The sequence below is a fragment of the Bison bison genome, unplaced genomic scaffold (assembly GCF_000754665.1).
Source record: "Bison bison bison isolate TAMUID 2011002044 unplaced genomic scaffold, Bison_UMD1.0 scf7180017864533, whole genome shotgun sequence".
In the NCBI taxonomy this organism is placed as follows: Eukaryota; Metazoa; Chordata; class Mammalia; order Artiodactyla; family Bovidae; genus Bison; species Bison bison.
This window is the reverse complement of record NW_011495082.1, coordinates 21257467-21283626: the sequence shown is the minus strand read 5'-3', so window position 1 is coordinate 21283626 and position 26160 is coordinate 21257467. Positions and strand designations below refer to the sequence as shown.

Sequence of the window (26160 nt, the reverse complement as noted above, 5' to 3'; positions counted from 1 at the left end):
AGACAGGTTAAATAAGGAGATAGATATTTTCAGTAGTTTAAATGTATCACAAAAACTGTGTTTAACTGTGAAATGCCATCAGGTGAACACTGAAGGAAAAATAAGACAAACACACTTGTCTGCATAGAGACTTTTGTAGCTCGAACAATGAAATAACCTTTCATTGTTATTTTTGCTGTCAGTAGCCCCAAAACTGTATTTTTTTTTTTTTACCCAACCCTCCAGGCAGCCTCTAGGTCATCAAAACGATCATGAATTGCAGAATTCGTTTTAGTAGGTGAATTGATTACAAAGAATTAGTTGCCACGCTGAATTTTATTCTTCTTCATTAACTAAAATGATCCTTTCACAATATAGATGACATTCTCAACCAGTCTACTGCCAAATTTTGACAAATGTGTACAGTGTGTTCTTGTCCTAACAAAATATACACACTGCTGTGTATTACACGGAACAATGACCTCAGTAGCCACGCAGCCCGGTGGAGGACAGGGGCCGTAACTCTACGCCCACGAGATGCCTCCCGGCACCTGGGACTTGTGTCATCAGAGCAGAGCCAGAACAGTAATCATTTCACTCAAACACAATCACTTTTCTAAGGGTGGCAACCATGCATCCTTTCACATTGTAAACCACCGTGGTAATTTAGGACGGATCGTATTGTAATTACTGTTGGCCTGTTGTATGCAGCCAGGAATTCTTAACAATTCATAACATGCAGTGGTTTCAGAGGTAGAGAACCACAAGTCTAAGGGATGGAATTAAAGACTAGGAGTTAAAGAGGAGACATTTATAAGAAAATGTCCCAGAAACTTAAAAATGTGTTCAAGCAGTGGCGGGCTTCCCATGAAATTTGTAAATATTGGCATGTGTAATCATGCTTCCTAGAGGTGACTCTGCTCATTTAACATAAACTAAAGCTCCTGAAAGGAGTTTCCTGATGGAAAAAAGTTCTGTTTATGTGAATGGCTACAGAGCCTAACAACACTTCATCCCTGTGAAAGATTGGGAGGATGCGCGGAAGTCCGGAGCTAACCTTGTGATCTGGGACTTATTCAGACACTGATGCACCCTTCAGCTTTCCCTGCAGGAGTCTGGGATCAACCTAGGGAGAAAGAGAGCAGGGCTTGGCCCCTTGAAGCAGCCCCTCCTAGAAGATCAGTCTAAACAGAACGAGGGGAATTATAGCCAGTAATTCAGGCCATTATGGTTAGGACAGAAGTTACCTGCTTCAGAGCCCCTCAGGCTAGGGGTGAAATTCTAACTCTGCTACTTGTTTCCTGGGGGCGGTGGGGGCGGAATTTGAATAAAGAAGAATGAGAGCTTAAGAATTGATGCTTTTGAACTGTGGTGTTGGAAAAGACTTTTGAGAGTCCCTTGGACTGCAAGGAGATCCAACCAGTCCATCCTAAAGGAGATCAATCAGTCCTGAGTGTTCATTGGAAGGACTGATGCTGAAGCTGAAACTCCAATACACTGGCCACCTGATGCGAAGAACTGACTCATTGGAAAAGACCCTGATGCTGGGAAAGATTGAGGGCAGGTGGAGAAGGGGACGACAGAGGGTGAGATGGTTGGATGGCATCACTGAGTTAATGGACATGAGTTTGAGCAAGCTCTGGGACTTGGTGATGGACAGGGAGGCCTGGCGTGCTGCAGTCCACGGGGTCACAAAGAGTCAGACATGACTGAGCGACTGAACCACGCAGTGGATCACAGCTTCTCTGAATGTCATTTTCTCGTTGGTGTAATGAAACTAATTGTAACTACCCAATAAGGATTTCACGGGACAACATATGTAAAGCCATAGGCTAGCAGATTCTGGACACAACAAATGTTTGTTGTATCACTGAATGAAGGAGAGAACTGAAACCCCGTGCAGAGCGAGAATCATTCCTCTGGCAACATTCAGAGAAGACCTGAGAACTTGACTTTAGCAATCAAGTCTCAGTTCTGAGGTCAGACTGCTTGGGTTTGAATGCTGCCTCCGCCCTGTTTGTTCCTGTGATGTTAGGCATGCTGCTTGACTTCGTAATCTCGGTTTCCTCATCTCTGACTCAGTGCACTGGCTGTGTCTGTTCTGTGCAACTGTGATGGAGATTACATTGAGACAATGAGTGTAATGTAATAACCACTCAATAATATTAGCCATACACGTGTGCTTCTTCACAGTAAGGCCAGAAAAGAATGATTCAGTGCCACTTTGTAGTTGAAGAGTATAATTGGGAAAGTATTGGACTAACTCTGAACCTTCCTTTGTTTTGTACTTAGCTGCACCATACAGATGCCTTTTATGAGTTCCAGTTTGTCATTATTTTTATCTTCACAATGTCCATTCTTTGAAATTTACATTAGTAAACTAATTTATGCAAATTCAATATGTGAAACAGAAGTGTAGGTTGATTCTTTGGTAAATCATAATCATTTCTTTGTCATATGCACAGAAGGATATCCGTACTAACTGCTGAGATACTCTCATATTTAAAAACCAGCTCCAGGGACTTCCCTGATGGTCCATTGGTTAAGACTGCGCACTTCCAACGATGGGGAGCAGATTCGACTCCTTGTGGGAGAACTAAGATCCCATATGCTATGTGGCCATAAAAATTAAATACTTAAATTTCAAAAAAAAAAAAGAATAATAAAACAGGGGAAAAAAAAGAAACATCTTGAAAAAATAGGTAAGAAAAAATAAAACTAGCTCCAGAGTGATTCACTTAACACCCCACACAAAGTAAATTATCTCCAGAAAAGGATAACTGGTCAACCCAGTGTAAAGTGGGTATTCGGTCTCATGGTTTGTTGATCAAAATTATAGAAGAATTAACAAGGATAAAAGTTAGAAAAGGTAGCTAAATTTGAGGCAGGAAAACCTGCCAATTGGTAGAATAAAGCAGTCACACAGTGGGTGTGGGCCATGGCAATGCTTTTCCTTTTCACCCCTAAGCCGGGTCGAGGGCTGGTAGAAGCTAAGATGAGCGGCACGTCTTGGGGAACGGAACAACTTCCCCCTTGAATGTCTTTAAAATCTATAATAATAATATAATAATATAAAGTGCCTCTGGGCATTGCCTTCTGCCGCGGCGCTTGTCGGGCCCGAGCCAGGTCTGTCAGCGCGCTCCGAGTGCCGCTGATTCACGGCGGAGCTCCCTTTTATCTGAATGTTGCGGTGTCTTTTCTTTGTACTTTGGCAGTGATGTTACCTTGATGTTCAAAAACCTTTTAAAAGCAGTGCAGGCCTTCCTTGCATCTTGACAAATCGTTGTCTGCCGGTAATGAGGAAAAAAGTAAACGTGCCTTCGTGATCACTGTAAATATAAGGAAATAAGTCCTTCCGAGGGGTCCTTGGTTTTTACAAATGGTTATGTACCTTGAGACACCCTTACGGAAAAGTGATCTGGCCACCTTCCCTTATTTCTCTTGCAGACATCCGCATGCTGCTTTTCAAAAGCATCGAGAAAGTGGAGTTTCTGAGGACCATTTGATATTTGGGGATAGAATTTAGAATTTTTACATGACATCCTTTCTTCCAGGATTTTTAAAAAGGGAAACCCGGGGATTATTTTTATTTCTGCTTTATGCGCTAACTGCCACTGTTTAAAAAGCAATAGTTTGTTATCTACCCATTTTAATCTGTCCTGTTAATAGTAATGATGCCTTTTATGCACATGTACTTTTGATACCTTTCCTCATCCGAGGTCTGAAGCAGGCGTGTGAGGTCAGCAAGGTGGATTCTCGTTATTATTCTACTTAACACGTGAGGAAACTGAGGCTCAGGATGGCTTACGACGCTCCTGCTCAGTCAGCAGCAGAGCAAGTCCTTAAATCCTGTTCTACTCACTCAAAATAAGTAGCTCTACCGCTGTTAGCACAATGGTGTTTCAGAAGGAATCTCGACTTTGTCGATGAATATTTAGCATCCAGAGCAAAGGTACCAGCATTCACCACAACCTGTCAGAGGTCCTCGATATGTTTGGGGGCCACATTTTAAGGAAAACAGTGGCAAACTAAAAGCCTTGAAGAGGGTCAAAATGCTAGAATGAGGAGGAGTCTGGAAATTCTATCAGAAATGAACAAAGGATTTTCAAGTCTGGAGAAAGCAGGGTCCAGAGACAGAGCTGACGTCTCCGAGTGGTTTATGGACTACCTGACGAAAGAGGAATGAGATTTGCTCTCTGCAATCTCAGGCAGCAGCAGTAGAACCACTGGATGGAAATCACACAGAGGGAGATTTATGCTCAATATAAGGAGAAACTTGCTAACATCTAGCGATGTCCGAAAATGGAAGAGACTAGCTCACCGTTGCTGGGAAGTGTTCTCCCTGAGACTGACGTGAAGATTGTATGACTCTATGGGCGCTGTATTTCAGTGGTAACGTAGTTTTATCATGACCCTCCAAGGGCTCAGAGAAGAATTTCCTCACCAGCTAGAAACAAAGGGCTTTTGTGGCCTTTTCCACCCTGATTTTAGAAAGTTGTGTACATAACAATTCCTGTTTCACACACCATTGGGTCCTGGGAAAAGCTGTTCAGTTGATGGCGAAAGGCACTTTAGTTAAAACGAATAAGCAAAACTTTTCTAAGATAAGAATTGAAGCAGACACGGGGGTGTGTGCGGTGATGTGTGTGTGAGCATACCTTTTAACTCTTTCAGGATGGGGCGGCTGTGGTTTTGCTCTTTGCATTTGACTTGTTCCTTTCCCTGCTTCTCGGTCCAGCCCTTTTAGAACACAGCCTGTGAAGCTGAAAGAAATAAGGGGAAAAGTCATTTGACTTACATGGCTTCAATTTAATAGGGAAAGGGGCAGGGCATCAAAACAGAGAGTGGCTAAAACAAGTTTGTGACAAAGCAGATTTTCCAAGAGAGACACCTAACTCGGATCCAGAGTCTCCATTCTGGGTCTAGTTTAGTGGCTCATTGCTTCATTATTATGCCTTTGGGTTTAATTTGCCTCTGAAGTAGAAGTGTTCTAGGAATTTAATTTTCAACTTTTAAACTTTATGATTCTAATTCTCTCAATTTTATCCCTCTCATTTTCCACATTTTGCATAGGAAATGAAGAAGGCTCTCAATTATAACAAATACCATTTATTCTTTAAATTATTCAAAAACGTTTATTAAATGAAACACTGCTTTAGAAATATGAAAAGTTTTCTTCAATATATATGTGATTTTAACAAAGAAAGGAAAACAGTCTATCAGTACCTTTAATACTTAAAGTGAAAGTGAGGTGCTCCACTGGCAAGGTATTTGGAATAAATACACTACAATTCCTCTGAAGAATGGCTCGCTGTACTTAAGATTTGGAACAGCAACATGTCAAACTATGCCTCGAATCATCAGTTCAGTTCAGTTGAGTCACTCAGTCGTGTCTGACTCTTTTCAACCCCATGGACTGCAGCACGCCAGGCCTCCCTGTCCATCACCAACTCCCGGAGTTTACCCAAACTCATGTCCATCGAGTCGGTGATGCCATCCAACCATCTCATCCTCTGTCATCCCCTTCTCCTCCTGCCTTCAATCTTTCCCAGCATCAGGGTCTTTTCCAATGAGTCAGTTCTTCCCATCAGGTGACCAGCTTCAGCATCAGTCCTTCCAATGAACATTCATTCAGGACTGATCTCCTTTAGGATGGACTGGTTGGATCTCCTTGTAGTCCAAGGGACTCTCAAGTGTCTTCTCCAACACCACAGTTCAAAAGCATTAATTCTTCCTCAAATCATATGGCCCCAAATAAACACTTGCTGTAATAAATCTTTTTAACCTGAGCATGATTGGAGCCTTCAACCACTGATTCCAAGCAGGAAGCCTTTCCTCCCTGAATAACCGCATCGCTTTCTTCTCCCCACAGGTTCCAGAGGGGTGACTACCACATCGACGTCTGCATCAACGACTACCTGGACGTCTTCTGTCCTCACTACGAGGACTCTGTCCCGGAAGACAAGACGGAGCGCTACGTCCTCTACATGGTGAACTTTGACGGCTACAGTGCCTGCGACCACACGTCCAAAGGGTTCAAGAGGTGGGAGTGTAACCGGCCTCACTCTCCAAATGGACCGCTCAAGTTCTCTGAAAAGTTCCAGCTCTTCACACCCTTTTCTCTAGGATTCGAATTCAGACCAGGCCGGGAATACTTCTACATCTGTGAGTACACAGCGATTTTTGTGTGTGTGTTAGGGGGCAGCTACAAGAAGCCAGACTAATTTTTTTTTTTTAAGCCATGTTTCAGAGAATTGCAGAGAGCTGGACTCTGCCTTACGGATGTCCCCTTGTAAATGCATACACCAGGACCCCTTGATACATTAGCTGGAAATTGGGAGCACAAATTAGATTAAGGCACAGGGCCTCTCCCTGTGCGAAGCTGCATGTCAGCCTGTTCAGTGAACCACTGCTGACCTGTGTTTCTTTTAAATGAAAAGTGCTGGGACTTCCCCAAAGCTCAGGAAAAGAAAAAGAGATTCCTGAAAGAAAAATTAAAGGAAATAATTCAATTTACACAGCTTGAAGTCATCGGATCTCTTATTCAGGTGTCACCAATATCCTTTCAATCATCACATGTTCAGGGAGGAAGCCAAAGCTCCTGCACACGTTGGCACGCTGACGATAGATACTCTCTTTGCACCAAGGAGAAAAGACAATTATTAAGAGCAGCTGTGCCTTTAAACAGGAAAGAGCGTGAAGAAGTATCTAGAAAGGGTTCCCAGGGAGCTGGTATAAGTAAGCTGTGAGCGTTAAGAGACTCTGTCCTGAGAGACCTCTAAAACTTTCCCCGCAGACCTCTGTATTAATCACGTGGCCGTGGCCTGTATTGTCCGCCATCCCACACACCGTTGTGTCTTGAGGCTACATACTGGTCATATTAACACTTGTCAAGCCTCACTGTGCACAGGTCACCTGGGAATCTTGCTATCAGGCAGATTCTGATTCAGGGGGTCTTTGGTGGGCCCCGTGATGTGGTGTTTGGAAAGCTTCCGGTGATACTGCTTTGGTCCATGGTCCATGCTTGAGTTAGCAGGGTTGTAGGAATACCTAAGTCAGGCATCTTGCTGTGTGCCTGGACTTGACTTTAACTATATCAGATATTTAGTGCGAGTCGCTCAGTCATGTCCAACACTTTGGGACCCCATGGACTGTATAGTCCATGGCATTCTCCAGGCTGGAATGCCAGAGTGGGTTATAGTCCATGGCATTCTCCAGGCTGGAATACCAGAGTGGGTAGCTATTCCCTTCTCCAGGAGATCTTCCCAACCCAGGGACTGAACCCCGGTCTCCCGCATTGCAGGTGGATGAGATATTTAAGGTATCTGGGCTTGCCCAAGTGTTCTGTCAGCTGAAGGTAATAAATGTTCAGGGTACTTCGGTCTAAAGGACGTGTGCTGACCAGCTTTATCATGGCTAAGAAATTTGGTGAGGGGGATGGTGTGCAAAATTAAAAGACACTCTTTCCTCAAAGAGCCACTGTCTCATGGGGAACAGACGTGTAAGCCGGCAGTGAAAGTGGAAACGGAAAAGTGCTGAAGGCCAGTGAGTGCCGGGAGCCGTGGGAACCAGGGGAGGCGGGGCCTCACCTGCTTGGGATGATCAGGAAGTGCTGAGCCAGGCAGGGCCTCCCTGTGTGCTGAGCTGCTTGTCACTGCAGATGAGATAAAGAACAAAATGTTCCTGGTTTTCTGACTCACTGCTTCAACCCCAGTGTCCTCCCCCGCAACCAGCGCCTCACCCACACTTTTTAAGCCTACAAGGATTTCTAGCTCCTCTTCTTCTCCAGAAAACAGAGTTTTCTAATAAGCCGGATTTCCCCATCACAAGGGCACTCTCACTTATATTGCAGTTGAATTTAAAGAGGAAATTGAACAGTACCAGTTTTATTATTTCAGTACATACTTCAGTCGTTAGTCATGAGAAAACATGTAAAAGTCTTGATCGTTATCTCACATTCAACCCATAAAATAAGAAAAGGAATATTGAGTCCCACAGATGGAGGACAGGCCAGCACACAGTGAAGCCACATGTCCTCAGGCCGCGGGCTCTTGCCTCTTGCTGATTTTTTTACTTTGTGAAAGAATCTCATTCAGCAAATGAGAAAGAGGAAAAAGGAAGACTTCAGTTGTGGGACAGCAACTCATTAATCGCCCAACTCTAAAATATCATGCTGATGCAAAAGGGAGCTATTGCCGGGTTCAAAATTTTCATACGGTTTCTTAGATTAGCCAACAAAAGCAAAAAGCAAAAATGAATAGAGAACACTAAGATGGGAGACATACTCAACAGCTAAATGGCTGATTGCATGATTATTAGAAATTACAGAATCCACTGAGGTTCATAAGCAAGATGTTATTATTCAAATACACCCATGGTGCTTATGACTGGTTTTTCCTCATTTGTGGTTAAATTCAATATTTCACTAAAAATCATTATGTGTCTTCTATAACATTCATTTAACGGAGTCATTTAACTGTCAAGGGCTCCTGTCAAAGTAATTGTTCAAAATGCTTCAAAATATCAAGAGCTTCTTTGCTGTTCAGCTGAGTTTAACCTGAATTACTTTTTTAAAAATGAAAGGTAAAATAGCACAAAATTAGCAGCAAAAAGATGTTCATTTACAAGAGGTGCGGTGGCCTGGTCGTTGGTTAAATTGAATTTTCAACCAGGTTTTAGAACCAGAAGTGCTTCCTTCCCTGTCTTTTTAGTAGGAAAGGGTTTCCTCTCTTCCTTTCACTGCTGAAAGTGGATTTCTTGCAAATGTTTCATATACTGTGGTCGTAATTAAACTAAAGGATTCTTAGGGGAAGATTGGCCCTTGGTTGAATTTTCCTGTCTCCTAATATGCGTGGAATGAACACGATGATTGGGAAACGGCTCTTTTCACACTTATTACCTTACAAGGGGCTCTAACTGCTGATCTCAGGAGCCAGTCTGACTGCCCACTTGTCATCTTTATAAAATGTCCTTACTAGGCCGGGGGCGTATTTCAGCTCCTCAAGGCCTTAAAATCCCTTCCAAGTTTTCCAAAAGAAAAACGCAAGCTATACAGTGTTTTGGCAGTCCCGCTGCAGGCTGGTGGAGGAAGGTTCAAGCTCAGAGGTAACTGCAGAAGCCCGAGATTCAGGTCAAGTTTGGACTGGGGCGGGGGCAGGGGGAGAGGAATATTTCATAACAGGAAATCCACCCACAACTTCGATTCAGGACACAAATCGTAGTGTTCTTATCAAGTTCTGCTTTATTTCCTTCTTAATTTCTCTAAGTTATACAAATTTAAGAAAATACTGTAGTGGGAAATATCTCACGGAGTTTCCTGTTTAGGTTAAAAATAAAAATACCCTTCACGGGTCTAGATCCTTTATTTGTCCTAAGAACAACTGCACCACAGCTTCCTTTCCATGGGAACGGACAGTCTCTACTAAGTTGTTGAAATCACCAATAACTGGTCAGGTAAACGAAGCCTGTCTCCTCAATTGGACAATTACTGTTTTTAATCTACAGGAGGGATTTTGGGAAGAGTTTGACACACTAGAATAGAGAAGGTCAGTTTTTTCTATCTGTTTATCTATAGATTTGCAGAACTGCCCATCAATAGATGATGCCAATAGTCTTTTATATAGACTTCCTAAGGCAAAGAGTTATTTTAGAAACTTCAAAAACACTCCCTTTAGAAATGATTCTCATAAGCATTAACCATGAGGACATGTTTGAAAGAAGTTTTGTGTGGCTATTTCTAAATCAGACCAGGCGAAGGGGAATAAATAAGAGCGTGTAGGTTATTTTCATGAGTCAGTAGAACCGCTGATTTTGAATGTCCTCTTTGATAAAGTGAGGAAAACTGAGTACTGAATCCTTGTCTTGACCTAACTAGGTATATAATCTTGGGCAAATCATCTAATCTCTCTAGATTTTTAATTCCACATCTGTAAAATAAAGAGGCTGTGATACATGATTTAAACTTCCTTCAGTTCAGTTCAACCGCTCAGTCGTGTCTGACTCTTTGTGACCCCGTGGACCACAGCACGCCAGGCCTCCCTGTCCATCACCAACTCCCGGAGTTCACTCAAACTCATGTCCATTGAGTCAGTGATGCCATCCAACCATCTCATCCTCTGTCATCCCCTTCTCCTCCCACCTTCAATCTTTCCCAGCATCAGGGTCTTTTCCAATGAGTCAGTTCTTCGCATGAGGTGGCCAAATTATTGGATTTTCACCTTCAGCATCAGTCCTTCCAATGAACACCCAGGACTGATCTCCTTTAGGATGGACTGGTTGGATCTTATTGCAGTCCAAGGGACTCTCAAGAGTCTCCAACACCACAGTTCAAAAGCATCAATTCTTTAGCTCTCAGCTTTCTTTATACTCCAACTCTCACATCCATGCATGGTCACTGGAAAAACCATAGCTTTGAGTAGATGCATCTTTGTTGGCAAAGTGATGTCTTTGTTTTTAATATGCCGTCTAGGTTGGTCATAACTTTTCTTCAAGGAGCAAGCATCTTTTAATTTCATGGCTGCAGTCAGCATCTGAATGATTTTGGAGCCCCCCAAAATAAAGTCAGCCACTGTTTCCACTGTTTCCCCGTCTATTTGTCATGAAGTGATGGGACCTGATGCCATGATCTTAGTTTTCTGAATGTTGAGTTTTAAGCCAGGTTTTTCACTCTCCTCTTTCACTTTCACCAGGAGGCTTGATGAAAACTTCCTTGGAGCGTTAATATATCATAGGGTCTGTGCACTAGGGTGGACTTAACATTGGTAAAATGGCCTAGTGCAAAGCCTTACTTAGTAGGTGTTCAGTGAATGCTAGTGAAAGGGGTATTTTTAGGGGAAAGAAGGAGTGGAACCGCATACTAGAATTACTGAACTAGATCTACCTCAGCCACCCGATCTGAGCCGCGTGGTGTGCGGTCTTGACTAGTGCAGCAGGCTCCTGTTTGTTTACACCACACACACACACACACACACCCTCCACATCACTGCACTATTATACACACACACACACATACACACATCACATCACTGCACTGTTACACACACATACACCAGCCACATCACTGCACCGGTATACACACACACACACACACCCTCCACATCACTGCACTATTGCACACACACACACACATACACACATCACATCACTGCACTGTTACACACACATACACCAGCCACATCACTGCACCGGTACACACACACACATGCACACGTGCGTGCGCGCACACGCGCCACATCACTGCACTGTTAAAGCGCTCCAGTGACTTCCTGTCTGACCAAGACAAAACCCAAAGTCCACACCTGGCACACAAGTTCTCCAAGGCGAGTCCTCTCCGCACCTCGGCGTCTGGACTTCTCCTGCTGCCGGCTCTGCCTGTTGTCTGTGTTCCAGCCGCCCTGTCCCCGGTTCCGCTTCCCTGTCCAGCGCCCCGAGCTCAGGGTCGTGGGCCTCTACCCCCTCCTGTTGGAGGCTCTCGTCCGCCCAGGCAACCTCCCTTGCTCTCACTGACTTTGTTGTTGCTGTTGCTCAGTCGCTCAGTCGTGTCCAACTCTTTGTGACCTATGGACTGTAGCCCACCAGCCTCCTCTGTCCATGGGATTCTCCAGGCAAGAATACTGGAGAGGCTTGCCATTTCCTTCTCCAGGGGGTCTTCCTGACCCAGGGATCAAACCTGTGTCTCCGCGCTGGCAGGCGGATTCTTAAGCTCTGAGCCACAGGGAAGCCCCTCACTTGCTTTAGGTTGGGTCAAAAGAGGTGTCCGAGAGGCTATTCTGACTTCTCCGTATGAAGATGATGTCCGTATCAGTGTCTCCACTCGGCTGCTCTATCTTCCCTCAAGCACTTATTACAGTGCATGTTTATGGCCGTTTGTTCGTGGCCGTTTCTGCTGTATGTCGTCTGTCATATTGTTTGGTATGTAGTAGGTGATCAGTAAACAAGGCTCACTGGTGTTCACACAGCACTTCATGTTCCAGGCACGGTTGCAGATGCTGCAGAGGTCTCAGAACAGCACTGTGCGGTCCTGTTCTTATTTGCCATTTTACCCGTGAAGAAACTGAGGCACAGAAAAGTGACATAACTGGAAAAAAGTTCACGCTAATGAGAAGTAGCTGATCTGAGAAGAAACTAAGTGAATAAACAACTAAAAGGAAGTGAAGAGAGAAAGCCCTAGGTCTTAATATGCTTAAGGTCTTAAAGAGAAAAATATACTTTATATTGTATTTTTAAAGGATTAGAAATGATTAGCACTAGTGTTTAGAGAATCTTCCTTTATAAATTCTACTGGAACCCCAAATTGGGAAGTACAAGATACATTTTAAACACATTTCTACATTTTCAGCTCTCCAAAGCATACTCTTCCATCTCCAAATGATATTTCAACTGTATCTTTCCAAGTGGTTGACCTTTTTAATACAATAACTTCAGAAGCCAGAAAAGTTGTACTTTCAAAGAAATACTTCTTAAATCCACTCAATGTTCAGCGTCCAGACTGAATCATGATTGCACACTTGATTCAGGAGGTGAGTGATTTTTAATGAGAGACCTGGTGGTTCAGTCGCTCAGTCGTGTCTGACTTTTGTTACCCCATGGACTGTAGCCCACCAGGCTCCTCTGTCCATGGGATTCTCCAGGCAAGAATACTGGACTGGGTTGCCATTTCCTCCTCCAGGGGATCTTCCCAGCCCAGGAATCAAACCTGGGTCTCTTGTATCACAGGCAGATTCTTTACCAACTGAGCTACGAGGGAAGTCAGTGAGAGACCTACAATAAGGAAAATAGATACCACTTTTTAAAAATGATACTAAAAAGGCACAGAATTCTAGCATTTGCCATATCTAACGTATAGCTGCAGAGAAGGCAATGGCACCCTACTCCAGTACTCTTGCCTAGAAAATCCCATGGACAGAGGAGCCTGGTAGGCTGCAGTCCATGGGGTCGCTAAGAGTCGGACACGACTGAGCGACTCCACTTTCACTTTTCACTTTCATGCATTGGAGAAGGAAATGGCAACCCACTCCAGTGTTCTTGCCTGGAGAATCCCAGGGACGGCGGAGCCTGGTGGGCTGCCGTCTATTGGGTTGCACAGAGTCGGACACGACTGAAGCAACACAGCAGCAGCAACGTATAGCTGATCTCCTTCAAAAGAAGATACGTGCAGGAAAGACAGTGCATAGTCAAAGCACTCAGATGGAAACCAGAAGTTTCTGAGACATTATTAGGCAACACTTTTCCTAAGCTTATTGGCAAGTAAACTTGAATACACATGATGCTTTAGCTTTACTCCTTTATAACTGATATGATGATAGAAGTATGGAGCTGGAAAATCTCATCAGTGAAAAGAACTTTCATGGAGCTGAAGCTGTCTGCTCAGGTCTTTTTGGTATACATATATATATACTGCTAAGTCGGGTCAGTCGTGTCCGACTCTGTGCGACCCCAGAGACGGCAGCCCACCAGGCTCCCGCATCCCTGGGATTCTCCAGGCAAGAACACTGGAGTGGGTTGCCATTTCCTTCTCCAATGTGTGAAAGTGAAGTCGCTCAGTCGTGTCTGACCCTCAGCGACCCCATGGACTGCAGCCCTCCAGGCTCCTCCATCCCTCCAGGCTCCTCCATCCATGGGATTTTCCAGGCAAGAGTACTGGAGTGGGGTGCCATTGCCTTCTCTATATATTTAATTAGAAAATCATGAGGGCCATTTATGTTATTATGAGCATCATTCTTAAATCCATACTTGAATGCATGTGGTTAGCTGCTAGTTCTCTGCTTTATGTTCTTTAATTAAAAGTTTATAGTCTTAAGCTGTGAAGTAATTTTAATATGTACTATACAGTATTTTTAAACTGACAAAAAAAAAAAGAAACCTAAATTCTGAAGAGATATCTTATTGAGATGATCAAGATAAGTTTCAGAAATCATTTGATTGTACAAGATAGTTACAGACTGTCCTTTACGAGGTGTAGCAATATTCAGTCAATCCAGAGAATACTAACATAGAGAAAGTGCTTCACTTGCCAACTGGAAATGTTCCAAAAGCTTATTTACAGGTGAGCTGTTTGGAACTCAGAGTGCCATTTCTTCCACAAGTGTTTCTAAAGTCAGGCAAGCTCACCATAATGTGGAAAATCTGTTGAACCATAATATTGATTTAAACCTGTATATTTTAAGTCAAAAATAGTAGAAAGCAGCACATAAAAGTGTTGATTATTGTTTAATGAATAAATACTGCAGCAGTAAACCAAATAGAACAAAAAAGCAATTAAATTTTCTCTTAGATGCTATTGTTTGAGAAAAGGAGATAAATTAGAAGCATTAGGTTTTGCTATACCCACTGCAGCAGTTCCCTACTTTCTTAGTAAGTTGTTTTGTTCATATGCTGGGGATTATACCAAAGGAGGGGGTATATAATATATCAAAGGAGAGGGTGGATCATGGCTTAAAAAAAAAGAAATAGCATAGACTCTAGTGAATGTACCCTTGGGCTCAAATCCCTCTTCTATATTCTTAATTGCTGTGTAACTTTGGGTAACTTAACCTCACCAAGCCTCACTTTCCTCATCTGTAAAATGGGTATATAATAATAGTTTTTATCAGAGTCAATCTTACTTCCAAGGTTCGATTAAAACAAATTTTTTAAAGACCAGTTGACTACCAAAAGGATGACTTTAATCAATGTTCAACAGATTTTGCACCCTTTGAAAAGTTACAGCAAGCTGAAGAACCCTGTTTGACATTTTAGTTTAATAAAAGAAAACCTCACAAACACCTTGTAAAAATTCACATTTTAAGTCCATGCAGTATACTGTGAAGGAATACTACGCCAGGATTACATATGCCTAAGGAAGTCTTCATCCCTCTTTAGAGGTCTGGTTTTCCAGCAGCTTACTTTAGTAATCTACATTAAGAATTATTTTGGTCTTGACAGTTCGCATGAATCTGCCTTTCTTTCGAGTTGTTCTTATTGAAACAGAAGAGTGTCAGAATGGCACATTTATCAAAGCAGGAAGTAATCTTTTCCCATCTTTTGTAGTCTTTTGCTCTTGGATGGGGGGTGACCTGTAAGGACAGTGTCCTTTCTTAAAATGAACAGCTCAGCACTTGCTTCAGTGTCGGTGTGTGTCTGTGTGCACTTTTGCTTTTATTATTGAAAAATGTTTTTGATTACTGGTCTTATTTTAGCATTAAAGGTTCTAGCACATACTTCAGCTGAGATTCAAGGGGCTTATGACAGAAATTTCCAGGACTATGGGCAAATACTAATTCATCTCCTGAATTTTTTTTAATTTTGTAGCTCGGATAATGGCATTCATGAGGCATATTTATTTTAACAGGGAAGGAAGTTAAGGGTAGTGTTAGGAAATTGACAAATTTTAAGATTTTCTAAAGTGGAAGATAATGAATATGGCACAGACACCAAATAATAATTGCTCAGATATAGATACAGAGTATATCTTAGTTGCTAGAATTTAGGGTTTTTTCTTAGGTTTTAAAAAATTTTTAATGTACAAATGAAACCATTTTCCCCCACTTAGACACTAGAAGTTTGTCTGGGATTATATCAGACTTCTGTCTGAAGATAGTCATTATATTCCCTTTTACACTTCCAGAGGTCTTCAGTGAACCTGCAAAAATGCACCTTTTTATTTAAGGAATGACTTTAGAGAATTGTGTCTGTTTAAAGTTGTCCCTAGCCATCTTTTAGGAAAGCTTGAATGGCTTTCAAGGGCTCTTAAATGAAGGTTAAATAAAGAACCTAAAACAGGATATTTAGGGACTTCCGGATATTCTTCTGATTTAATTATAAGTTTCTCTTATGAAAATGTTGTTTGTTGCCAGGTTAACCTTCTGAACAAGCAAGAATGCTGGGTGTCCGCTCACGGATGCTGGAGCGTAGAGCCTTCCCCTGGCTTGTTTCACCTGGTCTGAGTGAAACCCAGGGTGCAGGAGGCAATTAATAGCAACAAAGGATATTTAACAGCACTTTATTATTTTTAAAATTCTTGGCAGTGTCATTTGATTAAGTGGGGAGAATTTTAAAAAGAAACGTATGCCCTATTAAATGACTGAAGGATGAGATCCTGTTAAAGAGAATCAGAGAAATTGGTGCTGGGTTAGTGAAAAAGGAAACTGGGGCAGACATCACTGCTTAATAGATTTTGACTTTGGGACCGTTTTTAAAGTTCGCAGAGGGAGCCTTAAAAGCTCTTGAATAATTGGGGCTTGGTGGCAATTCACGGGATCAGCCATAAGAAGCAGGAGACTCATAAGAATTCTTCTCATTGCTTGAATTTTTCAAAGACTGCGTCATTCAGATAAGAAGCTCAAAAACAAAATAATTTGTGCTTCTTTTGAGAACTTGAAATGCTACATTACGAGATGGAGCCGGGGGTGGGGGTGGGGGGGACATGTCGCGTTTTAACCTCCTAAAGGGGAGGAAGGAATTATGTCACCTTTTGCTTCCTTTTACCCCACTGAGACTAAATGCTGATGTGGAAATGGATGAAAGGATTATTCTTTCTAATCCCTAAATGTCAGAAGTGGCCGCCTCTCCGAGAAATAACGCACCTGATTAATTGTGTAATTTCACAGGGAAGCGCTAATTCTCGGCCTTATAAACATGTAATGTACTAATTTGGTTTCTGAGTTAACTGAAAACAGTTTAATGAGCTGCTGTATCGTGTGTATGTGCAGTGTTACACAGAGCAGACGCCGGGAGAAATGGAAATAACACGCCAGTGACACTTGGAATAACAGTGTTTATACCCCATTGACTTTGGGTTGTCAGCATGCTATTCTCTGTGTTTCCCTTAGTAACTTATTAAGGCAGCTGAACTCCAGTGTGCTGGTGTCTAAGTGTCATTTGTTGTAAATTACACAAGCATGCACACACCAAACGCATAGTCAATCTTCAGGAAAAAAAAAAAGCATTTCCTCCTATAGACTACCAAAATATTCTCCATGAGGCATGCACACAGAGTGAAAGGTGACTCAACATGGGGCGTGCTGGAAGAACAGCATTCTGGCCTTCCGTTCAGAAGAAATACTATTTCTACAGATTTTCCCACTCATCTGTTCGTGCTCTATTTTAACAGAATGGTCGTGTAACTCTTGGTTTGAAAGTTGTCAGACAGCCTCACAGCAGGCTTATATTATCTACAGAGTTCTTTATGAGGAAATATAAATCACCACAAATGAGACTTTTCACAGCCAGAGATATGTAGGAATTTGTGTCAGTGCTTTGCTGGCTTGCTGAAAAATATCTCTAGGCTCCAAAGCTCTCTCACAACTCATCCCCTGCTCTCTACACTTTGGGGAAGCAATTCTCAAAACTTGAGATTTATGGTCCAGAGAGCTGATGGTGGCTATAAAGTTTTCTATTTTCTCTTTTCTTTAATATTAATGCAGAGAACGAGGCATTATCATTCATTATTTTAGTTCATGAGTATCCTGTGGGCTTGAAATATGGTTTCTGAGGATATGGCTTACCTCTGTTTAATGGGGGAGATATGTGGACTTTGGCAACAGGCTTCTTTTCCATCAGATATTTTTAGGCAGGTGGTAGAAAGTCCGCCTTAGGAACAGAACTTTAGTATATGGGCTGTATCCAGTTTTAGTTTTAAAATGTAAAGCTTTACAAAATATTAATTCATTTGGAGCCCCAAAAGTAAAATGCCATGAATTGGAGAATAGCCAGCCAGTCTATTATTGTTAGGAATTGGAATTTCAGTATCTTTTCATTATACTATTTTCAGAGACGTGCGATATTTCCAACTAGTTTTTATCTTCATTAAGGTTAGGTAAGTTTTAGTTTATAGTTAGCACTCCCTTTTACACCCAGATCTTTAAAAACAGTATTTCTGAGTCATTAAGAAAGAATATATACAATGTTTTTAGTTTAAATCTGTCCAGATTACAGTATCTGCAATATCTGCTTTCTAAGGGAAACTCTTTTTTTTTCCCACACTTTTTAACACATTTTTTTTTTCAGTCAGTTTTCTCCCTAAATACATGATCACAGGCTCTAAGATCCGAGTTGATGATGTTTCCCTGTATGCCTTGCTGATCTGTTTCACTGAGTCCTCAATCTTCAATTCAGACTGTCTTGCTTTATAGTAGGCCTTATTTAAGGGCTTCCCTTGTAGCTCCGTTGGTAAAGAATCAGCCTACAATACAGGAGACCCGGGTTCGACCTTCAGGTTGAGAAGACCCCCTGGAGAAGGAAATGGCAACCCACTCCAGTGTTCTTGCCTGGAGAATCCCATGAACAGAGGAGTCTGGCGGGCTACAGTCCATGGGGTCACAAGAGTCAGACACGGCTCATCTACTTAGACTTATATGTAAGGAACAAATCTAAACAAGGAGTGTATCACTAGGTGATTTTTTTTTTCAACTTTAAATAGATTGCTTAAAGGTCTTGCTATATACACTGGGAGTAGTTGAGTTTAGTCAATTTTGAGACCACGTAATGAATATTGTAATGATTTAAATAAAGTTTAGAGAATTTTTTTTTTTTCGTTAAAAAAAGAGAAGATTGTGTCAAGAGGAAGATACATGTGAAGTGCTGATTTGACAGGCCAGATGGAATCCAGGTCTCAGGGCTGAGATACTGTCCAACTTTAGAGACCCACCTGCATGGGGGACGGGCAGGGACATAAAAAAGCAGCCTTTTGCTAAAGACTCACTCGGACGTTGACTGATAACTGCTCCCCTAACTCTTGGGATAATCATGGTGATAGTGACTTAGCATTTATTGCAAGTTTGCTATGTATATGCCAGGCACTGTATCAAACACTATATATGTCTTAACTCACTGAATTCTCGTCTATAAAGTGGGTACTATTATTATCCCCCTTTGACAGATGAGGAGATGGAGGCTGAGAGTGATTAAGTAACTTGCCTGAGGTCATGTAGTCAGCAGTGAAGTCAGGATTCAAACCCATGCAGTTTGACTCCAACGTCTAAGCTCGTTACTCACTTACGTCTTGAGAAATGCTTCCAAAGAAGCGAAAAAGAGGCAGGTGTGAAGCACCCTTGGCAAGTCATCATGTACGTGCCATCTGCACCCTGGAACTCAAGGCAGACTCAGCTCTAAAAATGGCTAATGTCACGCACAGTGAGGGATGTGATCCCTGAGTCACATACTAGGAGGTTTACGGGTTTGTAAAACAAGGTAGGGCGTTACTGAAAGCGACGACATAATAACATGTCACTCATTCTCCCTTCTTCCATTGGAATGAAGACACTGAATGATTCGCAAGACTGTTGAAAGTTCTGCATCTCTTTGGTACCCTGAATCATTTTTTCAGAGAATGAAATTTGATTAACAGATTCAATAGCAGTGTCAGTGCTGCTGGATATGATACAGAGCGCCATGAGCCACTGCCTCAACAGGGCAGCTTGTCAGCAGGTCAGCGGGGACCACCTGTTGCCTTCCTGTGTCCTTAAGCTGCACAGAGGCTGCAGTGACTGTTTGCATTTTGTGAGTTGTGTCTGCTGTTGCTATCGTTGTTATTTAAAATGCTTGGAGAAGGCAATGGCACCCCACTCCAGTACTCTTGCCTGGAAAATCCCATGGACGGAGGAGCCTGGTGGGCTGCAGTCCATGGGATTTCGAAGAGTCGGACACGACTGAGCGACTTCACTTTCACTTTTCACTTTCATGCTATTGGAGAAGGAAATGGCAACCCACTCCAGTGTTCTTGCCTGGAGAATCCTAGGGACGGCGGAGCCTGGTGGGCTGCCGTCTATGGGGTCGCACAGAGTCAGACACGACTGAAGCGACACAGCAGCAGCAGAGCCTTTCACAGACTTGGTTATCACACATTTTTGCAAATTCAAGAAAAAGGAGTATAGATTCTACGAGAGGAAGGGCCACCTGGAGGACTTGGAGCACTTACAGTCTTTAGCAGGAGGTTCGGGAATTGCCGCAGGCGTGGGCTGCCCCCAGACTTTACACAGAAGGTGCCCAGGCTCTGATTCTCAGTGGTGGTCCTCAGAGCCAGTGGGGAGGAGGGGCAGTCCGCAGATCTCTGGAGAACAAGCTTCTCGCAGCCCGTGGGATTTCCTCTGACCTGCCTCCAGCTCCTGATAAGGAAATCAGGACAGCAGAGACTCTGGGATCAGTGACAAGATGGGGCTGACTGGGATGGAAGATATTTGGAAAATAAAACTGGATAGGTTGAGCCACATTATGGAGGGCCATTATGTCTGGTCTGAAGAATTTGGAACTTACCTAGCAGGCAATGTTTCTTTTCCGAATCTGTGCGTTTCCCCTGCTTCTGAAGGGAAAACTCACTTGGGCCTTATCATATCAGAGAAGGCAATGGCAACCCACTCCAGCACTCTTGCCTGGAAAATCCCGGGCCTTATCACATAACCACACTGAAATAATAAAGCATGCAGGCTGGTTATCTGGTATCAGCCAGCAGGCAGTGCTCGCTCATCCATCCCACGCGTGTACATGTGTTGTCTCATCCATCTTATCTCCGCTATGTGTTAGGCGCCGGCGTTACCCTCATTTTACAGATGAGGAAACCAAAGACCCACAGGTCACATAACTTGACCAGAATCGCACCGTCCCGGTGCAGCGATGGCCGCGTTGAGCGTCCGACTCCAACGTTCATGCTCATAGCTCTTTTCCGTGAATGGCAAGTAACGTTTGGAAGCTTATTCCATAAACAGTAGCAGTGCTTATGAAAAAACTATTCTCATCTCTGTTGTTTCTGTGTGGTCTTCAGCTTGTTTGCTATAGCTGCAGGGCTTTAGGTTTTTTTTTTCTTTACTATAGGCTTAAAAAAATTTTTTTCAGTTTAAAATTTAATTTAAAATAAAAGTTTTTTTTTTTAAAACCCACTCTAGTTGCTGAGCGCGGGAGCTGCTCTCCAGTTGCAGCACACGGCTACCCTTTGCAGTGGCTTTTCTCCTTGCCGAGCAGGGGCTCCGGTAGCTCTGGCGTGGGCTCAGTAGTTGCCGCTTATGGGCTCTAAACACAGGTTAATAGTTGTGGTGCACGGGCTTCGTTGCCCCATAACATGGGGGGCCCCTCCAAACCAGTGTCTCCTTTTATCAGCAGGCAGATTCTTTACCCACTGAGCCACCGGGGAAACCCTGCATAAGCTTTCATGATGTTTTTGTTAAGTGAAATCACTAAACCAGTAACATTTTCTGGATTACTAATTTTATCAAATAGCTGAATTTCTGGCCTTTTGATGTGATGTGTTAGTTTATTAGTGAAGTCCACTTTAGAAGATTCATTGTAGCTCTTTCCTAAAATATTTATATTAAAAATGCTATACAAATCCATTTGTCAAACTTTTACTTGAGCCGTCAGTCCTTGTACGTCATTGAACTTGCAGAACATCTCCAGGGGCTACAGAAGGGTATATCTCAGTGTTCTGTGTTCTTTTCCTGTTAGTCCGCCCTTCAGTACTCACCGAGCTGTGCTCCCCCATCAGGCAGATGCGGGGGCACCGTGGAGTAACAGCAGACAGTGCTCGGGATCTCTGTCTTCCAGGAGCTCACAGTCCAACAGGAGATAAGTGTATCCATGAAAATGATAGCAAAAAAAGAATCGCGAGATTGACACTGTCCATAAAAAGAGAGAGAGAGAGAAGACTTCGTGAACAGGAAGACAGTAAGGATGTGACGTGCAGTTTGACAAGGTGGAATTCAGGTCTCACGGCTTAGGATACTGTCCTAAGCTGAGTCACCCACCTGTGTGAGGGGTACAAATGCAGACTCTTGGAACCCACGTCCAGAAAGTCTGACTCATTCAAGTTTATGAGGTTTCATTTGCAATACGTGTTCCAGAAATTTCCCCTGAAGGTGATATTTGTGTCACACTTAGGGAACACAGGCTTAAAGTGAGAGCAGGTCGGTCTGAATTCGAGACATAGAAGAAGGGGGTATTGGAGGATTTGAGTGAAGGAAGCAGCCGCATCAGGGTTGAGAAAAGGCTGTCTTTGTTATATGAATGTTTGTTTAAACCAGGGAACTCAGAGAGAGACCACGCTAGTCCTGGTCTAAGATCAAGACTAAGATAAACTAAGATTCTGGGAGTAAAGCTCACTCACTGGGGTCATAACAAATTTCTCCTTCTGTCTTAAAAAGCAAACTGTCTCATTTGCTTCATCCACAAACAAGATACAATTTCAACCAGGCTGATGCAAACAAGAACCGGATAACCCTTTGGGGTGTTTTTGTATTTCTTACACAATTATAAAAATTTTTGTTATAAAATGTGTTCCTTTTGCAACGTCGTAAGCTTTGTAAAGTGAGGATAACAATCATAAAGTCATATAAAAATAGGAAACAGGCATGATATCCAGTAATAAGAAATATTCATTTTGGACCAACAGTTTAGAAGAAAAGTGTGTGCCTGGGGAAGAACGAAAGAATAGTGAGCAGTTTTGTAATTTTCTATTGATATAACGTGAGGTTTTTGGAAGGTACAGTGAAGAGGTGGGTGCCTATTGTCTGCGACCTTTCCTGCTTGTCAGTTTATGTTTTCTTCTCCCTGACGTTCAGTTAGAGTCTGATGAAATCTAAATGGAGTCGTGATTTGGTTTTGATGAAAGGTCAACAGTGCTGGATGTTTAATCACTATTTACTACGTGTATACTGAGTTAGCAAATTTTTTTTTAACTTTCTGGCTGCAGTGTGCAGCCTGTGGGGGTCTTAATTCCCCAACCAGGGGTGGAACCTGTCCACTGCATTGGAAGTGCAGAGTCTTAACCTCCGGACTGCCAGGGAAGTCCCAGCCATCATTTTTTAACCGTATAATATATTCTGATTCTTAGAAAATGAGACCATTATTTAATAGGTTCCTTTAAAACATATTATTAAGTGTAGAAAAGCAGATGAAAATGAGGACATCTGTGTCTTGAGTCCATCGCTTCTTAGGTGTGTTAATTTGGGCAGGAGGATTCAAAGCCTTGCCCTCAAATTTGCTATAGACGAATGAGTTAAAGGGCTGGTTTAATAAATGGTATTCTTAATATTGATATTTGAAAGGCAATTAGTTACTTTCTGAGTTTCTGTCAAAATTAATGGTAGCTACCATGACAAGTTTTTATGGGTACTTTAAATTATACATTTACATGTGTCAAAAATAGTTCCTCTCATCTACTAGTTTGAAATACACTGGTGATCAGAAATAGCTGACTCTCATTTACTCACAAGGGCATTTTTCTCACACTCTTTGCAAAATCAAATATGACGAAAATGTATTAAATCATTGACTGGGGTTCATTTAGACTGTTCTACAGGGGTGAAGAGGCAGAAATACCAGTCTGTCACTTAGAGAACCATTCTTTGGGTCCTGTCCAAGTCTGCAGTGGTCAGTTGAATTCGTTCAAAATATTTTCCAGGGCTAACTAGAAAATTGCTTTACCATTAGCAGGTTTTATGCACCTGTGTTTTTTTTTTTTTTTTACCTCCATAGAGTCTCATACCTGAGAAATATGGAGAAATGTTCTTTTCCTAAATTGAAAAACTCAGCTGTGGTCTAAATGAAATGGGATAAATTATCTTTTTCACAATTATCCATTAAAGGAAGAATTAGGATTAATATTAATCACAGATGTTTCATCAAGTTTTATTATCAACCAGATTGACTGCCAAAGTGCTTTCTGGAAGACATTCTCCCTCCGTCCCCCACCTGCTACTGAGAACAAACTGTTATTATGGGTCCTTAGAAAAAGATTAATGGTTTTGGCAATTTATTTGAGGAAATCTGTATTTTACTGTGCGTTCCACTTCAGCCCAAGGAGTCTCTGAAAAGCATGGCTTGTCAGCTCCTTGATAAAACTGCACAGTGAAGTCACAAGAGAGCATAATCCGTTCCACCATCAGAAGCAGATCAGTAAGGAGTCCAAGGTTTATGTCACCTGACCCACAGTTTTTTAAATTCTGGCAAGCCTTGTTTATAGATAAGCAAAGTGCCTAATCTAATCTTAGTATACGAGCAGCCATATTTTTACCCATCACATTTCATTATTATGTCCACTTTCTTTCTGGAATAATTCATCTTCACTGCGTGACTCTTATAATAATTGCAGATATTTGATAATGCCCTTCATCCATTTGCAATCTACCCCATAGATGAGTAATTCATTAAGGTTTTCCACTTGTAAAAAATTTTTATCAATTCTACCTAACTTTTAAAAAAACAACTCTTTCTCTACTGCTGCTGCTAAGTTGCTTCAGTCGTGTCCGACTCTGTGCGACCCCATAGACGGCAGCCCACCAGGCTCCCCCGTCCCTGGGATCCTCCAGGCAAGAACACTGGAGTGGGTTGCCATTTCCTTCTCCAATCATGAAAGGAAAAAGTGAAAGTGAAGTAGCTCAGTTGTGTCCAACCCTCAGCGACCCCATGGACTGCAGCCCAGCAGGCTCCTCCGCCCATGGGATTTTCCAGGCAAGAGTACTGGAGTGGAGTGCCATTGCCTTCTCTGCTTTTTCTACTAAAGAGATTATTTCAACTGAAGACCTCAGGATGGACAGAAACCAACGCAATGCTGGGTATCTAGAACTTGGAAACAAGTACATAATTAGATATATCTTATCAAGACCCAACCATTAGATTTTCTCAACTCTAACATTTTTCCATTCCTTGAATCACTTGACTCAGGATGCACAATTTCTGGGAAAAAGGAATTTGATTGGCATATATGCTTTTTTTAATGAATTTATTTTTTTTTAATTGAAGGATAATTGCTTTACAGAACAGTGTTGGTTTCTGCCAAACATCAACGTGAATCAGCCATAGGTATACACGTGTCCCCTGCCTTTATGCTTTTCCTTTGGAAAGAATAAAAAGCACTTAGCCTGGAACCCCAGCAAGACTGCACAGAATAAGGAAAGAGGAGTTCTTCAAGCGTTTGTTGTTGTGCTTTGGTTTTTAGCCTGAGGAAGACAGGAGTGACGCCGAGGAGGTGGCGACCACCACTGGCCAAAACAAGGGTGTATTTCACTGCGAACAGTCGTGTGGAACATGTGGAATTGTTCCAAAGGAGAGGAAACCTATGCAGTAAACCCTTCAAGTGCAATAGCGGCAGAGCATCAATTTCGCATTTGTACGTCTAGTTGGTTGTACACTGATATTTTATCTTTGTCTAGTACTTTTGCAGGCTTTACTGTGTTCCCAGCAAATTAAAAAATGTGACTCATATTTTTCAGTTAGGATTTCTCTCACATTTAATTGCTTTTCTTTCTCTTAATGGAGATAATATGAGGAAGCAAAGACTACACCAAAAAAAAAAAAAAAGGAAAATACCCTATTGACTTTCAGCTTTATTCCACTGACATCAACAGAATACAAGAAATGCAGTGGAATCAATGAAGTCCCATGTCTGCAACTGTCCAACTCTAGTCAGACTGAGTCAGATAACTGAGTCTGTGTCTTCAAATGTAAAATAAGGGGGTTGGGCTAGATTGCAAGGAACAGGAAAATGATTAAGATGTGACAATTTCTGACAACCAAGCTTTAAGTGTTGGAAATTCTGAGTTAAATAAAATTATTTTTTCTTTCCTGCAAGACTTCTTGGGGCCTTAAATGTTATTCCATGAATTGTATCTCTCCAAGAAGGGTGATACAATATATATTGCTCACCAAACTTACTGGGTTTAGGAATTCTTTTTCATTGGAGCATCTTGAGGGACCTGGCTTGCATGGGAAAAAGCTAGATTATTTATAAAATCCCATTCAACTTTAAAATATACTAAGTATATACTTCTCCTGGGTTTCCCTGGTGACTCAGATGGTAAAGAATCTGCCTGCAATGTGGGAGACCTCTGTTCGATTCCTGGGTCAGGAAGATGCCCTGGAGGAGGGCAACGCAACCCACTCCAGTATTCTTGCCTGGAGAATCCCATGGAGAGAGGAGCCTGGTGGGCTACAGTCCATGGGGCCGCAAAGAGTGGGACACGACTGAGCGACTAAATACACGCGTGGATACTCCTCCTAGCTGTGAACAGTGTGAAATACACAACAACGTTTATCGTCCAGCCCTCTCTGCAGACTTGCTCTGCAGTTGAATCTGCATGCTTGCATCTCGTCCTCTCTGGAGATGAGCGACTATGTGCTAGCTGTTTCTTCCTTCAAGGATTCATGTGTCGAAGTGAATTCTGCCCCTTAAATTCCTCTGGCTATTCCTATGAGAGCTGCTTTAAGTTTTACAATTAA

General features: G+C 42.3%; 1 protein-coding gene across 1 annotated transcript in view; it reads left to right on the top strand.

Moving 5' to 3' along the window:
* The window catches only part of EFNA5 (ephrin-A5), a 127261-nt gene that overhangs the window by 68888 nt on the left and 32213 nt on the right, over positions 1-26160 (top strand). The window contains exon 6 of the mRNA XM_010832007.1: positions 5844-6144. Within this exon, the coding sequence (XP_010830309.1) occupies positions 5844-6144 (301 nt within the window). The remainder of the gene's footprint in view (positions 1-5843; positions 6145-26160) is intronic.